This window comes from Pyxicephalus adspersus, chromosome 11 (genome assembly GCF_032062135.1).
Source record: "Pyxicephalus adspersus chromosome 11, UCB_Pads_2.0, whole genome shotgun sequence".
NCBI lineage: Eukaryota > Metazoa > Chordata > Amphibia > Anura > Pyxicephalidae > Pyxicephalus > Pyxicephalus adspersus.
Genome location: NC_092868.1, coordinates 33,340,788 through 33,359,729, shown reverse-complemented (window position 1 = coordinate 33,359,729; position 18,942 = coordinate 33,340,788). Strand labels below are relative to the sequence as shown.

The following is an 18,942-nucleotide window of genomic DNA, read 5'->3' as shown; positions in this document are numbered from 1 at the left end:
CAAAATATATTTGAAATCCGTGTTATGCATTTTGGGTAGCACTCAAGGGCAGGTTTTTACTAAACCCCCAAAATGACATTGATATTATACCCATATTGCTTTAGATTACCAATATTGCAATATAATGTTACAGAAATACTGATATTTATATATAGCAGTGTATATACATATATAATATATATTTGCCAGACATGATTATACAAATGAATCTAATTGAAGCTTTTTGTGTTTTTAGTAATATAGCACACAGTGATAAATGTTGGGAATTCTCCATCCAGCTGTTGAGTGCAATGATGACAGGCAGATGGCAGCATGTGATTATCAGGATTCTTGCAGTCTTATACCATGAGTATTTCCTGTACATAAGAACATGCAGATGTGACAAAACTGAGAACAGAAAAATTGAGTTGCATCTAGGATAGGGTTAGCACCCAAAGTGTATATACCAAAAGGCCTCAGGGACCACTATTAATTCAACTAATACCATTAGTACAACTATCTTAAAACTAAACTGCTACCTCTACTTATTAAATATTATTGCAAGCAGTAGGAGTAGCAATTCTAGTAGTCATTAACCTAAGTGTAGTATTTTTAAGGACTTGGTTTAGAACATTCTACTGAGCACCGTGGTAACTTTGCAGGGATGATTTAGTACAATATTTGAAAAAGTTTATATCACATAGTGAATGTTAGAAAGATAAAGCTTGCTTTAATGCAATCATCCAATAAAAAAAACATGTTTTTTTTCACTTCTGCACATGGTTAGGGTTTTATATGAATACATCTTAATGTTCTGGGATAAATGAAAGAGAGGGACACCTTTAGCACAACATATATGAGTAAAGGGCAGACCCCTTCTCTGTCCTAATTATGTTAGACATAAAGAATGAAAACAGAAAAAAATGTATAGATTTAGCCAGGAATGTTTTTTTATCATTTATATCACTTAAATAATAAATAAATATATTTAATAATAAAAATAATAAATAAAAAAATATTAGATAGAAATAATAGATTTAGGTGGGTACAACTTTAACCTCCATCACACTTAGTCAAAAAATGTTTGACAAACCTGGAAGTTTTTTGAACCTGGACAGATTTGCCCATCACCATTTGACATTCAGACTTCAATTTATTAATCATTAGCTAACAATCTAAATGTATCATTTCAGTAAGTAAGAACTAAACTGGTTGATCAATATTATTAAATAAATATGTAGTGTTCTGCCCAGTATAATTTCCACAGCAGGTTCCAATGTGTTCTCTAGACTGGGTATATATTCAAACATTTCTACCAATGGGCATGAATTGGATTAAGGGAAACGTATTACTTTGACCCATGGCTGTATTTTTGCAAAATAAACAATGGCCTAGTATGGCTTTAAGGGGTAGTACACAGGTTCTCTTGTATTATGTAGCTAACTGTCAGTAAAACAAATGTCTATGTATAATGAAATGTTCTAAACCAGACATTTTCAACCAGGGTTCCGTAGAACCCCATGAATCTTCCAGGGGTTGCTAGAGGTTTCTATACTATGGTTGGTTGTCCTCCTTATTTTAAAATGCATTGTTGTGGGGCCAACCTCACTTCATAGAGGCAGCTGCATGACTCCAATGATGTTTTTAGGTATATATAAAAGTGGTATTCTAGCTACGACTGTAAGAGGGACATCCTTTTCATAGGCCACCAAATTTGAAAGCATTGGTTCCCACAGACCCTAATAAATTGGGGGTCCCTGAAAATGATTTTAAGGGTTCAACAGGGGTAAAAAGTTTGAGACAGGCTGTTCTAAACTAGCACTTTAACCATCAGTCCAGGACAGTTATATATCCTCATTGTTCCTTGGTTGGTGGAATCCTGAGCTGTATACTTTTACCGAGATAAGAGGGTATAGACCAGGACAGCGTATCTGGCCAGTTTGGGATGGCAAAAAGGCAATATATTTAAACGGGGATCCTAACAAGCTTCAAAAACCTAGTAGTCTGTAAAGTGAGGAAGTTAGTGACTATGGTTTTTCCAGTAGGATTGCACATTAGATCACAGGCCCATAATTATAAGTTAGTAAATAAGAAGAAGAATTATAAGAAAGAAATAAAGTCACAGATATACTGTAGATATGCAGTAACACAGGCATTGTACTATCTGCCTCTATTGTAAAGTATTTGTAAATATAGCACTTTTGATGGTTTGGAATGGAGGGTGGGCAACTATAAAAAGATAAAAAGTTTTATGTCTTTGGTGCAGCTTTAAGTGAGAACAAGGCTTTTGCAATTTACTGTAAGGTATGACAGCTGGACATGTACTGCTGCTGGTGTATGGTCTCAGACAAGAAATACCGATGCTAACAGTTAGTACTTTTACACAACAGATGTTCCAACATGTTTTTGTTGCAGCATAACATCTGGAGAAGTGTAGTTTGCTTAAACCAACCCAAGAATTAGAATTAACTAGCATGTACAGCTGAAAGCCACGTGTACAAAAAAGAAAGGCTCAACTTTCCGATGGGCAGCAAGAAAAATTTTTGCTCACCTGCAGAGCTTCAACAGCTACTGATAATTGGCAATTTCGTCCCTGCATCACTAATAAGCCATAGGCTAGGAGAAGATAAGACTTAGGCTGTACATATCTCAAAATGGATGGACAGACAAAAGAGCTTCCATATACATATTTCATTTCAGTTGTTTGGAATAGGGATGATCTCATGGGGAATTTGCCCATTCTAGCTTACTGAAATTGTATGCGAGAATGGCTGGTGTAAATTCGTCGATCGAGCTTGAATTTAAAAAAAAATTTAAAAAAAGTTTGCGGGCTGCGCTGATCAATGAATGCAGCTTTCCTCAGCCAATCAGGGAGCACTAAAGGTTTTGAATGGGGATACTTGTCCCCATTTAACCTCTAGTGCCGGGGATCTCAAATAGGATTCCCTGAGCTGCAAGAATGATTGCAGCTCTTTGAATCCACTGCGATAGAGGCATTCTCCCTCATTCCTAGTTTGGAATTAAGCTTTAAAATAATTCTTAAAAAAATGAAAAAGGTTTTATTTTAGCTCACGTTCCAGCTTCTTGTAGTCTGACTGTGAATGTGACCAGTATTTTTGTATACCAGCATGGTGTACAGGGATAAAAAAACGAAAGTGTCAAGTTTTAGGGATTGACTGTTAACTATTGACTGAAATGTGTTGGATGTCAACTTTTGATAGAAAAAAAAATATATTATCCAAAAAATCAATCTCTAGAGCTTGGCAATCCTAAACTTTTTCTTCTTACAAATTGACTCCCGGAAATCCTATTGGGGTTCCACTGGGCAATAGAGCGATGCCAGACTATAAAAATTATTCTATTCCATTAGAAATACCATCAACCTTTGAGTTCAATCCTTCACCACCCTAACTCAGGTACACAACATCAGACAGAATTCTGGATAATTATACAATCCAGTAGGCTGGAAACGACCCCAGTGTTGGAGCTGGAGTCCATAAGTGTTTTTTTTTCTATTGTGTGATTTATAAAACATATATTAAAAGAATTTTCTCAAAAAAATGGTCCCGTTTAGTCTGTTTATGAGTGTCATTGGGTGATGGTATAATTATGATGCTGCTTATAACTTTGGGGGCCTGTGGAAGCTTCTGCTTGCATTTGTTCACACAGCTGAGAAAGGATTGGCAAATAAGAATAAAGTGCAAGTGTTTCTGAATACATACAGCAGACTTTCTTGACCATTTAAATATAGTGGAACTTTTGAAATAACTTTCAGGTCTTCAGGGAACCCACGCTATAAATATTATATCTACAGCCGTAAATTAGAAAGGTAACAAGAATACACTGGTGGCCAGTGGGAAGAATGTTACTCTTACCAAAAAAAGATAATTGGTGTCACCTAAACTGAACTGAGAGGTACAAATTCCTCATTGGTCAAGCAACCTTTAGCAACATCTGGAGAAACCCTGGGGTTCTATGGCACCCTCCTTGACAAACACTGTGCTAGTGTTCGAGGGTGGTGAATATGCCATATTGTTTGTTCTCTCAAAGGTCTGTTAGTTTCTGCCTTCTTGGAATTGCCTTTTTATATGTGGCAGTTCTGGATGTTTTAGATCCACAGCTCTCATGTGAAACATTATGAGCTCCCATGATGCTTAAATATTACTTGGATACTTGAAACACCTGGGCAGGGTCCTAGTTCCTCTGAAACTAAAATCCAAAACTGATATGTGCTCAATCTGTTCCGGATCTTCTTCTTTTGATAAATACATGATGAATTTAGGCACAGATTTCTCTGGTATTTCTATATTTACTGTAGACCTACCACATGCAGTTTCATTTCTAGTACTGTAATTTTTCCTTGACTACAGTTCGGTTTCAGGATAGTTTCATCTTATGAATAACAGGTTCTCCCAAACTCTTGTTGGACCTATGACTGGGCCACATACGTTACTTTCATGTCTCAGCTTTGTGTCTTTTTTCTTTTTATATTTAATCTCTGAAAACACTACATCAGGCTTGGAGTTGGATGTTTAAAAACAGAAAAATAAAATATATTTAATACATTCCTTATAAAGTTAGTTATATCTTTATTCCAGTATTATTTATTGTTTGTTGTTCCAACGTATCTAATAATGAAATGTGTGGTAAATGACTAAAACATGCATTGAAGAGGGTTTATCTTGTTCTCTCACTGCATAAATACAGCTATGGTCCTGTAGGGACAGGAGTGCCTAGGCACTTCTTTTCTAGGAAAAACTGAAGACAGAAAAAATACATTTTAAACACTCGATAACTAGACTAGATAAAATTACTATTTCCCTTTACAAAATTGCAAATGCTTATTTTTTTAGTTCTAAAGATGACACTTTTGACCTACCAATAAAGACAGCCATATCTTCATATCAATTTAAAAGGAATACTTTATCAGTAGCTAAGCTTTCAGTGTCTGGAGAATACCGCTATTTATATTCGGTTAAGATTTTTCAGTTACCTAAATCCTAAAACTAGCTTTGCCTGTAACCCCAAAATTCTTCTTAGCCATAACACCCTGAAATCTTGAATCAACTTCCCCTGTAACTGCAACTGTAACACTAATTCTTTCTGTAACCCCATCCCAAAAGTGAATTCCCACTGTATACCCAACCCTTACACTCACCCTCCCTGTAACCTAAACACTATCTAGTTCCAACCTTTGTAAAAAGTAATGGAGATCAGATAACAGTTACCCACTGACTTCTATTACGGATGTTGATCACCATTAATAAAAGAAGAATACCTGCAAAAGCATTGATCAGTATGTTGGAAACAGTGACCATTGATTATTATTGGTTATAATTACTAATTGTGGCTTATGGTATTTTTGAAACTGATTGTTAATTAGTCTGATCACCATTTCATAAACATAATAAACAGAAAACTAAAACGCAGGTGACAATATTATCTACAATGTTCATGCATCTAAAAGATACTGATGCTAGGAGTTCAATACCTGAACATCTGAATCCTCTAAATATATCACATTACATATAAGAAAAGATGTATGCATAATTTTTAAGGAGACTTCCCCACAGGTCGCAATTTCTTTAATACACGTTCTCAAAAAGGGAGCTTTGGACTGACTCCAATATCTGGGACTTATGATCCTGGCTGCAAGGAATATGAAGAGTACTGAGTCATGTTTTTTGGATAAACATGTAAAAAGATCAGGTAACTGTAAATATCCTTATCAAAGTTTGTTTTAAAAATACTTTTATGTGTGTATGTGCTCATGGGGGAAACCATATTTGCTCGTTACATAACTAAGCATTATTTACTGTTGATCGTGTTATCTCATTAGGTTCTGTCTGATTAAACACAATAGACTCTTTGTAGTCTCTGTAGTTCCTGGTAATGTAAGAGTATCTGGTAACCAAAAACCATAACACCTTTCTTTTAGCTACAAATTATATGACTGAGCTCCTTCATTCATGATAAGGAAGTGGTTATTTTTCTCAGGAATATGATTTTAATCTCCAATTGTTCCCAAATGGCCTGAACAAGGTGTATGTAAACCCTAACAATGACATCTTCCCTCATCACCTACTCTATATCATTAACAGTGCAATATACAGTATTTGTTTAGTAAATTAAAAAATAATCTTGTCATACTCCTTGTAAACTGCTAACGTCCTATGCAGATTATTATTAGTTGTGTTGTTCTTGGCTACCTCTAAGGACTACAGAACCATGCATCCCTATGTTATGGAGAATAGAGTAGAAGAGGGATAGCCCTACCTTGTTTCTGCTTAAGCAAAAATGAACATTGTTGTAGATCAGGAAGTGTGTTTCTGGCAGAATCACAAGGATTTTTCAGCTACAATAAATAACAATTTTGGTATTGGGTTTAGATGCGCTTTGATGAAAAGTGTAACATAAGATAGTAGGTCAAATTTAGCAATCCAGTCAACGGCATGGTGCAGAGGATGGATATGTAAATAATCCACTGGCATTATACTTTAATGCCCCCCAACTTAACCTCATCAAGCAATTGTCTTCCTCCACAGAGCATTGATACCCCTTCTGCCTCTGAAGAGCACCAATGTCACTTTCCTCTGCAAAGCACTAGTGTCCCATTTCAACCAAGAAATATTTGGGTGTTCTTTTCAACTATACAGAGTACCTACGTACTTCCTCTCACCCCACTAAGCACAAATTCCTTTCTTCCCCATTGAGGCATAGTTTTTCTCCTTTAAAAATGTTGCCTATAACTTTTTTCTCCCACTGACTACTTTATATGGCCATTTTTTATCACTTGTTAATCACCAATGCATTTTGTTTCTCCCATAGACCACAGAAGCCATCCATTTTTTCTTGTATTTGTTTTGGGTTTACCTGCACTTTAAGTTCAGTTATTTAGAAACAATGGTAATCACAGCACACTGTAATATTTAGATGCTAACATCCTGCCAACAGGTGTTGTTGAAGGGGATATTTTATAGCAGTAGACTTGCTCTAGGTACGTGCCCACAGACACCTACAGACAAACACCTCCATATTACTACATAGATGAATTAGAAGGTTTGGGCAAATTTAAATCTAGTCAAGTGTAAAATTCCCTTTTCAAAGTAATCTGTGTTCTTTATACAAATAACATTTTTTGAAAAACACCTGCAAATATTGAGCAACTTCAAAGTCTGCAACAGCCGTCTTTTTTCGTTTTTTTTCTTCAGAAAATATAAAATATCTTGGGGGTTATTCATAGGCACTACAATGCATGTTTCAAAAATGCCCCAAAATGAAGTAGGTAAGAGCCATACAAGTGCTAAAGAATCATTGTCCAAGATGACCGTTTGCGATTGTCATGAGTGAAAACACCATATAGAAAACTGCCGTACCAGATCACTACACAACGGACCGCTTACAAGGACAGTTGTATTCCCTGCAGCAGGGTGCCTCTTGCCTATCTTTACAGCAATAGTTTCTAAATCTGTCACCCAAAACCATCACAAAAGATAGTTTTGAGTGACAGTTATTGGGAGCCTGTACAAAGTTTTACTAATCGTCACCTGCCAATAAAACTGAAAGTAAATACAAACACAATCAAATGCATGGTGCTTTCTTAGCTGAAAATGGTAAACTGGTTTCCAAGATCAAACTTTGTTTAACTTTATAGCATATTCATTAAAAAAAAAAAAAAAACATTACAACTTAATTTTTAATTTTAATACATTTTCTTTACATTTTTCATGTTGTGCTCAACTTATCTTTCTGCTGTTCTCAGGAGCTGAGCTTTCATTTTTTAGTATAAAGAATATGAGTGTTCAGAAAAAAGATCAATATCTTCAAAAAGACTGTATTTTTAATGAAATGTGTAGGTGTGGAAAGTTTCACAAATAGGCGGTATGGCTTCCTGGGAAGCTACAGAGATGCTTGACTTATCGGCAGGTACTGAACCAGAAAATGCACTGTGTTAGAACAAATAAGTCATGTATAGAGTTCAGATATTTCCTCAGTGGTCATCTTGAGCATCACCTATACAGATGCATGAAGAGATTGATTAGCGACAGATTAGTCTTTAACAGAAGACGTTCCATTAAACATGATTTTAGGTTGAAAAAATGTTTTTTACTGATATTTTGTCTTTCCCAGTCCTCTTTCCCCTTTCATCAACATTCTACTGAAACTATTAAAATATTTCCATATTTATTACATACCTTATTTTAGACTCAGCAACATCATTTCAGGGTCTCTGTGCATTACTGCAGTACAGGTAAATCATGGCTGGTTGGAGGTGCCAGTGGTGCTGTACGTAGCATTAATTTCTGAATATGGGCTATGGTGATTTTGAGCTGCCATGTGTGAAAGAACTAAATAACATAAACAAAGAGTGGACCAGGGTATCAGAAACAGTAGGGTTGGGAAGGAAATGCCTAGATGTTGCCTAATGTTCTCCAGCCAAAATATTAGGTAGGCTTCATCTGACTTTCCACACATTCTAATGCACAGCAGCTACATTAAAATGTGGGGCAGTACGGGTATAAATTGAGGCGATGCCAGCACAGAAAGTAATAAGACACTCTTAAAAGACTAAAGGCATATGGCATTTAAGGATTGAGGGAACTGTGCTTTCCTGTATGCGCAACCCAGCAATTTTTGACAGTTAACCAGTGCAATCGGGCAGGTAAGATGGAATATTACATCTGTGGAACATCATCTGTGGAACTTTAGTGTACAATATAATGTATATTGGTTTGCATATATCAGGGGTAGGTAAACTTTTATTTCAGGGGTGGGCGGGAGTACCCGCCCTAATGAGTCCCACCCTGATGGCTCCGCCCACCACCAGGGAACGCCTCCTGAAGTGAAATTTCTTCTCCTCCATATGCATTGTTGAGGAGAGGGATTTCCCTTCATGGAGCTTTCCCTATTTACTGCGCCAGCGGTATATCAACGCTGGCGGCAGTAAATAGGGGAGCAACAGCAAGGAGGCAGCTCCGGTAGTTCCTAGTGGTATGAAAAGTAGTTCTTTTTTTACAACTGGGTTTTTTGCAACTGAATAATTCATCAGCTGGTATGTTTGGTCGGCAAACTCCGGCCTTTAGGCCAGATACGGCCTAGCCGTTAGTTCGTTTCAGCCTAACGCCCCCTGGCCAATCTGGCCTAATGCCGGCCGGCCCTGGAGCCGCGGGTTGCCGGCTGGATATGCCAGGGGGCATTAGGCCGGAACGAACTACTGGCTAGGCCGAGCAGGGATCCCCATCCCCTGGTCTGTCTTATAGGTGGCCTGTGGCTCTGGCCGGTGCATGGGTCAGGAGAAGGTCCATGTGCCCCAAATGTATCGCAGGCTCAGGGCGATGGACGGGTTGTGTCTCTGGATACAACCCACCCACTCTCCCATCGCAGACTCAGACCTGTGATTGGAGAGTGAACGAGTTCTGGCATCATAGCGTCACTCTGGGGTAAGTTGCTTCCCCTTTGAGAGACGCAGCTCCCCGCGCATGCGGGGTCCAGAGTCCTCACATTTAGTGGTTACTGCCCTAGAGGTCTCAATATGTCAAATGTTAACTTTCATGACAAAACAATTAGAAAAAAGATTAAACAATTGAGGCTTGTTTGCAAGAGCTGCCAGGGAACAGCCTCTTCTCTCTACAAACATGGCAGCATGGGTTAGAATTAAAAAATTCCACCCAAGCAAACTACACAACTTCAGGTACAATGACATTTTGAGAGTGGAAAGTAGAGATGTTTGGTCATTATGCACATCGTCAAAGTATATCAGCACAAACACCTCATGCCAACTGTCAACTATGGTGGAGGAGAGTTGATTATTTGAGTTTGATTTGCAGCCAACAATCTTGTAGTCAGTGGTCCTAATTTATTAAAGCTCTCCAAGGCTGGATAGGATACAGTTTCATCAGTAAAGCTGGGTAACCCAGGAAACCTGGAATAGATTTCTTAAAAGTCATTTGCTATTTGTCACAAAATGTTTTTTTTCCTGGACCAGATCTATTCCAGGTTTGCTGGATCATCCAGCTTCATTGATGAAAGCGTATCCTCTCCAGCCTTGGAGAGCTTTAATAAATCAGACCCAATGAGTCATCTATGAACTCTTTCAAAGAGTCAATTGTAAGGTCATCTGTGGGACAAAGCATTTTGTTATTTGCATAACTCCTTTCAAGAACCTGTCCACTGGTTCCATTAGTGCTGAGGGTTCTTGAGAAGAGTATTGTGGCAGGTCATTGGAATAATTTCAGTAAGCTATGTGCAGCACCATTCTTCCACCAGCCATGAGTTACTAATGTACTGTATATAGTGTCCAGCTGTTCCCATTGACCGTAAATTGTAAAGCACATTACCATGAGGAATGCTGTCCGCTATTTACATTACCAACTTGGCTCCAACCATGTACATTAGTTAGTGAAATGCATGATCTGGTGACATTGTCTCTTTAAACTAACTACTGATTGTACAATTCCCTTTAGATATATCAGCTAAATGGTCATTCCTGACAGGTCAAGCCCTGCATACATTGTTCAAGTAGGCCTTTGCATTATATATAGTAAATTTTACGTATTTATTATAATGGGAGTGGTTTAGGTTGTAGCAAAGCAAATTTTTACCTTGCAAATGATTCACTTAGCTTGATGAATGTGATGACAGTTCACTGTGCAAAGAATCCCCAAACAGGTGATAGAGTTCACTTACCAAGACTACCCAAACACAGAAAGATTTTTGTTTGTACATAATTGGATGGTTGAAGTCACTTAGCTTCACTAAGCTTGGTGACATATCCCTTCCAAAGGGATAATTCCTTTTGCTAAGTGAACAACCTATAATCTTTGAGTAAATCAACCCCAATGTTTGTTATCAGCTTTGAACCACAAATGGACTTAGATTACAGTAAAAGTCAATTGGTACTTGATATAGTTAAAGAAACAAAAATAAAGAAAATGTTGACTCATGAACAACACTGGTTTATCGGTGACTCATACATGCGGAGGAAATAGTGTGGGTGTCACATATATTAGATATCCTTCTCTGAAAATTTCTTCCAATCTTACCAGTGTATGCTCATCTGATTTCCTCCTATAAGACATGAAATCAGAGAGCTAGTTCCTCTATCACTATGAATCAATGAAAAGGAAATATGCCCAACCCTTAAGCAAGACAAAGGCCTTGCACATTCATGGTGAGAATACTGAAATCACTGGACTACTTGAGGTTTCTAAGCCTCTTTATCCTTAGAGGTGTAGATAACAATATCCACTCAAAGTGTTTGAGTTGTGTATATTTTTTAGATAATCCTGTACTGAAATTTACATATTTGCACAATGCAGTATACTATGGGACTTTGGGTTAAAGAATTTACCATTGCTCACTTAGGCAGAAAGCCAAACAAAAAGGCTTACTTAAGCAATATGTCCCATAGGTCAGAGATTCCACAATCTTGCCAAATAAACCAACTAAACCAGGAGGACACCTGGTACTCACAGGCAGCAAGGGGTTGCAGTTTCAGAGTCTTCCCTCCAAACAACATGGAGCTGCTGTAGCCTTACAACTAAACCAGGAGGACACCTGGTACTCACAGGCAGCAAGGGGTTGCAGTTTCAGAGTCTTCCCTCCAAACAACATGGAGCTGCTGTAGCCTTACTCCTTATTTCTACACATTATACATTCCAAACTGAGCCAAACTGCTCTTGACTACTCCGGACATACCTGTTTGGACATTCTAAAAACCTGGCCTGTTAGAATTAAAATACTCACCCAGATGCTTACCTTCTATCCCAAAGTCCAGGTCCTGTAAGAAGCTAACCAAGCAGTGGTGATTGGTCGTAAAACACAATTTTTGATGCCTTAAGTATTAAATAACCTGTTTTTAAAGGAACAACAATATATCTGCCACTAAGGACCCACCCTTGAATTCCTGTACATATTTTAAATACTGCAAACATATTGCTTTATATGCCTTAATCACTGTCAGATAATCTCTGATAACAGCATATGTTCATCTCTAGAAACAACATTTTATTACAATTGCACATCCAGTAGAAACATTGGAGACAGTAGCAGGTGCAGGTGTATCAACAGCATCGGAAAAAAGCACTGTACTTTCCGAAATGTTGCAGCAAGTTATCAGCAGTATTAATCATCCATTGACTGACATGTCATCAGCAGGAAAACATGTTCATCTAAACAGTTGCAGCAAGATGATGATTCTGAAACAGTTTGTTTTTCAGTTCTTCAGTTCTTCAGTAGACCTACCATAACCTCATCTTCTAAATACCCTACCATGGCTTATAGTAACTCCTTACAAACATTTTTGCACTCACATTAAAGTAGATAGTAGTGTGATTTTCTTACCTGACTATGCTGCATTGATTCCCAGTGATCAACCATGAATGAGCTTCCCGTCTCCCCAGGGTTTTGCCCAGTTGTAGTTGTAATTCCTGATAGTAGGGACAATGGCAGACATTTTTTTTGCAGGGGGGGGTTAGGTTTCGGTGCTGGTACTAGAGATAAAAGTGGGGGGGGGGGGACTAAATCCCAAATTCTAAAACTCAAGTTAAAAGAAAAAAGCTAAAAGCAGACACCTCATATAGTCGGAAAATAATAGTAAATACCCTGAAGTAACATTTCTATCATGTATCATACTAAAACTACTATTATGTCAGCCAGTAAGACTGTATATTACAGATACACAGCGCATCACACGGACATGAACATATTTAACATAGAATCATTGCACGAAATGTTGGGTATGGTGAATAAGCTTCTAAGCCGTCTTATGTTACAGTAGGTAAAGATACACTGCAGTCCTCACACCCACAAAACAATCTTAAATTCCTGTACCACGTTTAACACCCTCACAGGACATTATCTTTAGGAAATGGGATAAATGTGAAAAAATTTATGATTAAATTTGTAATAATGGTCATTTCTTTTTACTTTCTTTGTAAGAGTGCTAACACTACATTATTGAGAGCGTTATTCAAACCAGCAACTGTTGAAACAATGAACTCATTGATCAAGACTATGTAACACACAACATAATGCATGATGCTACAGTACAGTAGCCAGGGATTGGGGTGATTCAGGGAGAAAAGAAGGGGACATGGGGAAAAGAAATTGGAGGAGGAGCATTAGAAAGGGAGAGGAAGCAAGAGATAGAAAGCTAGAGAAAGAGAAAGTGTGAAAAAGCAGGGGATGAAGAGTGGGAGAGAGAAAGGGAGGGAGTGTGAGCATCAAGTGTTCTAACAAGTGTCTCAAAGCAGTCCAAGAGACCGAGTAACAGTGCTACTACATGAAAGTATTTAAGTTATTTTCCTATAGCTAACAAGTGTTCCATCATCTCTAAGGTACTTGTCATATAGTTTTTCATTGACTTAGTCTGGCACAGCAGTTTATTTATGAATCCTCTGTGGTGGTTTTGCAATTGACAATAAGTGTGAACAGCAATGAGGGCATGAAAAACATATAGCATATGTGCTTTAGTACCAAAACCAACCCTGGTGGGGCCCCCTGCTTTCAAATAAACCAGGCAATCACATGGTTCGTGCGGTTGTAGTCATAGTCCAAGTACAAGTTTACCTTCATTTGCGTCATACTGACCCATAGCAATGCTGTTGCTGTTTTTAGAAATGGTAAAAGATAAAATGTAAGTAAACATTACATATGGAGAATTTTATCTTTACATAACAATACTAAGGACATCCGACATACAGACGACTCCTAGATACCAACGGGAATTCCATGCTCACTCGTGTGCAGGACGGATGCTGGATGGGGGGGGGGGAGCGGTTTCAACATAATATTTTAATTAAAAAAAAAAAAAAGAAATAGATATACCAAAATGCATCCTAAATAACAACTGGCAAGTAGGAGTTCATCCTATAATAGATAGCAAACCTCCACATAAAACCGTGTGTAGATCCTAATGGGTCTTTAAGATGGTAAATTGAAATTTAGAACTGTTATTTCAGAGAGGAAAAATTCTACACTTTTTACAGTATGAACCCCTGCTTCTTCAGGATATTGGAGGTCTGGGAGAAAGCTCCAAAATCAGCCAATATTGTATGAAAGATGGTGTTTGGCATATTGATGTGGCTGGTATTCTTGAAGTTGCATTTTGTTCCCAGGACACCTCAATATATTCTTTATCCTTTTAATCTGTGCCTTCTTTACCTATTCTACTGTTTCCTAATCATTACCCCCCAAGTGTCATACAATTGCCAGATATTTGAGGGGCAGGTTTGGCAGGTACAATCTTGCCTCTTACCTCCAAACAGAGAAAAACGTAGAACAATCAAATTGGTCCTGATGAAAAATAAGCCAACATTGGCAACAAGTTTTTTTCCAGATTGACTCTTTTAGGACACAGGAGCATTGGTGTTTCAATTACAATCTCATAGAAGTCTACTACCATCATGCTTCCACAATTCCTTAAAGGACCACCAAAAAAACATGAATTTACAGTCTTTAAATATACATAGATTGTATTACAACATTGTTATGGATGATTTACAGTATGTTATTAATTTATATGTGTTAAAAAAGGCTCCACTTAGTAGTATACACAGTCCTAACCCAGGACCAGAAATAGTTATATGACCTAATACTAGGTTTTTGAATTGGAGTAAACTGAGAGTTCAAAAAATTGCCATGCAAACACAGGCGATTCATGTAAACTATAGCCAGATATTCTTGTAGAGACCAAATTCATGACCCCAGGGCTGCCACCCAAGAATACTAATCATTTGGCTCCTATGTTTCAAAGATTGTCTGAAAAAGACTTCCTGGAAATTCAATTAATTTATGAGCACTTATTCAAATCACAAAGTAGAAACTTCTTTACCTTTAATAATGTATTGTATTGCTTTATGTTTACAAAGAATATTGCATTTTAGCAGTTACAACAGCAACACATTCATATACCATTGATCTTATCAATAGGAAGTTTAAGTACTAAACATTTGTGACTTCAACATTTTATGTTCATAGAGATGGAAAAACAGGTTCATTTATTTATTTTAACTGCCTGTCTGCAGATTATGCAGCCAATGACATTCTATGTTATTTAAAATTATTAAAAGTAAGAGAGAAGCATTAGTATGGTCACATTTGAATTATGCAGTTCAGCTTTAGATGCCAGTTCACCAAAATAGTCCAGGATCTGGACAGAGAATTGAATTTTAATTCGGAAAAGAATAAAAGACTTAATGTAAAATGACAAACTGAACTGAATCTACACGTGAATCTCTAAGTATGAATGAATGAATGAATATTTATTTAATATATATAAATAGCCAATAAAGAAAAGTAAACGTTACTTTCTTTATACCCCAGCTTCCAGTATTTGCCGCCTGACAGAAGTAAGAACCCTGAATAACAAAGAAAACCCCAGGGCAGAAGTGGTAATCCTTTTAATCTTTACTAGTATTCCAGAAGAAGACCTATTGACAGCAAAGTCACCTAGTTGAGCTAACCCATAACTGTGTAACATGGTGAGTATTTTAAAACTTTTTTAATTTAGATGTTTTGTTTTACATGGGGTGGGTGGGTTGGCATCCCTTCCATATGAAAGAAAAGAGGTTTCATCTTCTGCCATGGAAATGGTCCCTTGTGGTAAAAGCTATGGAAATGTTCATTAGTCTTTCAAAGGAATTCATTTTATAAGACACAGGGCTGCGATCATAAAGTCATAGAATCTAAAAGTTTATCTTCAAATCCAAAGCTGCAAGGGGCCAAATTTATTAAACCCCAATAATATAAAAAAAGGGTACAGATGATTGGATACAGCATTCAAAGTGTGGTGGATGTCTAAAAAAAGTGGTGGCAAACACTGACATCCACAGAAATTGTTGAGGAATCAAAAATATCAAATAATTAATTAAAAACCATTAATTTACTAACTGAAAATAATAAATGCGTAAATACTATTGAAACTGGTAAAAGTTTTGTCTTCTCTTGAAAGTTTCTCATTTATCAAGGTCATTGTGTGTCTATTAGTTGTTAGTCACATTCAAGCAAATTCATTTTGAAATGGCGAAGACGTTTTGCAACATTTCCAATGTGCTTCATCAGCCTTCGGTCTCGTAAAGCAAACTTAGAGACTGATGAACGTTATCTGGAAATGATAGACGTCTGCCTGTTTCTGGCTTTTTGAGTCACTGGACCATATTTCATTTTAAAAAATGCCCAACCAATAGGGTTCTTCCTTTTATCTTGAATAATGAAAACAGTTGGAAAGAGTTTGAAAACTCAAAAACCTTAATTCAGAATACCCCAAAGTAACTGGTATTTACATTTATGAACAACAACCTAACATTTAAATGTTTTTTATGGCACAATGCTTATAAAATGTGTTCTCCTCTCTAGGCTTAACTTTCTAAAGTTTGTGGGTGTATATTGGCACTTTTGCCAATAAAGAAAAAAAAAAGCCTTAGTTCATGATGACTATCACCATAGATTTCATACACTGCTGCTCACAGTGTTAACTCAATACCTTTGTACATTCTTCCTTCTTGTTCTACCAGCACAGGTTTACAGGGGTACAGGTTTTCTGATTATTTGCTATATTTTCTAGGGAAATGCTCATTTTTTACCTGCACCTTATCAGAACAGAAGGCAGCATTATCTGGTTGTTCAAAAAGCATGTACACAATAAACATACGTGTGTTTTGCTGGAAAATTTTATGGATCACAGCCGCTACGTGTATTTGCAAACTTTGGCCTTATACAAGTTTTAGCACAATTTATTTTAGTATTCTTTTGGCACTTCACAAACATGATAAAATAATATCTACTTTTCACTCTATTTCCTCTATTCCCCTGCACCATACAGAGACACACATTGGCGCAAATAAAAATGGCGGTATCTTTTTTAGATCTTCATAAAAAATCATAAAATATCATCTGATTATATTCAAGAAATGTACAATTCCACCAATAAGCTGACTTATGTCCAATAATTCCAGAATAATACTACCAATCATTATTACTATGCCAATATTTTGACTCTAGTGGCAGTTTAAATGTTCACAATTTTATAGAGCTGTAAAAAATGACATACACAGAATTGAGAATGTTATAAGTGACTTAATAATTCATTGATTTTGGAGACACCCAGTTGTTTTTATTTCAATTATTATTACAAAAATACATGCAAATGCAGGTATTTTTTTTGCACTGTCATTTCAATTATTGCATATAAGATTTGCATATTTTCATAAATACAGTTTGTAATATGCTCAAGATTTAGCTTTCAAATTTACAATTACATTATCAGCATATTGCACTGCAGAGTAATGAGTATTAAATTTACATATCTTTTCAAGCCTATTGGTTGCCAACCACTATTCTGTGGTTATTAGGCTGTCACTTGATCTGATCTAGTTTTCCATCATTAAAAATCATTACATAATTAAGGAAGCTAAAAAATGTTATGTTCTACTTTGTAAATAAGGTGACAAACAGGCAGGTAAAAGCAATACCTTCTGTAAATAAATCTTAAAGAAGCGACACAAGGCTTATTATGGGGGTCTATATATAAAATAGTGGATTTGACATTCATTGAAACATTCCCTGGTGGAGAATCAATTAAAGCCAATGAAACACATGGGCCCACTCACTGCTTTATATATGGATGCCCTGGAGTCAATGAATCAAGTCGTCAGTCTGATGACTATACCAATAATTATCACAAATTATCAATAAATTATCCTGTCAATTAAAAATATTATCATAGAATATATACAGTCAGTATTGTTAATAATGAGACCTTAAGTCACATTGGTGAGAATTTGGTTGTCAGTTCTGGTTCTGGAGACCAAAATCTCATCATCCCCAATATATTATTTAACCATAAGTGTGGTCCTGACTTGAACATCACATAACTTTCATTATTACTCTGTGCTGCAAAAATATAAAGATGGTAATGCGTATTTATTGCCATTGTTATTTAGTTTTATTTATATAATTTAAACTTTTCAGTTTGTATAAAACAGTGATTATATTTTACAAAATTACCAAAATCTTATGCCATTAAATCTCCTAAATGTTCCATCTATAGCAGGTAGTTAGACCTCATCAGTCTTTATCATTTTACATATAATATTTAATGTTTATTCAATCATAAAACAATAGCAAACTTACTTTTTTGCCAGTGCATGTTCTGTGACATCAGGCTAGAGTTTTTCTTCTTTGAAGTAGACAGTTTGACAGTTAGAAGGCTCTTAGTATGGAAATTTTTTTGCCTTTGAAAGCAGGATGACAATTGAGAGAGTTTGTCTTCATCAGAGTTTTATAAGCCGAAGTGCCCGGTTTTCTGATGACATCATCACATGACCACAAGTAATGTGTCAAACAAAACACACATGAAAGGAAGCTAACTTCATTTTTAGATCAACTAACATGTGCAGGATAGTGCAACATCAGAAAAAATATTTTGAAGTTAGCAATTTGTTCTTCAACTGGCCCATAAAAAATTCACTTGGCAATCTAATTCAACTACTGAAGTAGTTACTTGTATTTTACAATACTTCACAGGTCCTATTTATGAAAAAAATTACACTGATTTTGAATATAAATTGTTTATGTAAACTATACAACCGTTATTAAAGTATATTCAGTCAACATATTTTTTGTTTTGCCTGTTATAATAAGGTGAAGTCCCTAAGGAAAGACAAGGAAACACCTGCAAGCTCTTCAAGCATCACTGATCCTCAGAAAGTCTTTCTCTTACTTCATATGAAGTTACTGTTCTCATATGTTGGTGAAAAGAAACCTAATTTAGAAGTGAAACATTTTTTATGTTATGGTTTACAGGATTTTTGTAAGATGTTTGAAAACCGAAAAAGATTATATGAGTGTGGTGATGCAGTTCCAAAGTCCACTGTGCTGTACATTTATGGCGGGGTATATGCAATGGTGAGTTCAATATACTGTGGGTCCTAGGCTACATTTAGCTTAGTAGCTGCAATTCAA

General features: G+C 36.5%; 1 protein-coding gene across 2 annotated transcripts in view; it reads right to left on the bottom strand.

The window, feature by feature from the left end:
• The window catches only part of POU2AF1 (POU class 2 homeobox associating factor 1), a 33,977-nt gene extending 15,496 nt beyond the window's left edge, over positions 1-18,481 (bottom strand). The window contains exon 1 of one of the 2 annotated variants that reach the window (XM_072425810.1): positions 18,112-18,481. In XM_072425810.1, the coding sequence (XP_072281911.1) occupies positions 18,112-18,139 (28 nt within the window). In that variant the 5' untranslated portion in view covers positions 18,140-18,481. The remainder of the gene's footprint in view (positions 1-18,111) is intronic. The other variant, XM_072425809.1, reaches the window with a different exon arrangement.
• Positions 18,482-18,942: the final 461 nt, after the last annotated feature.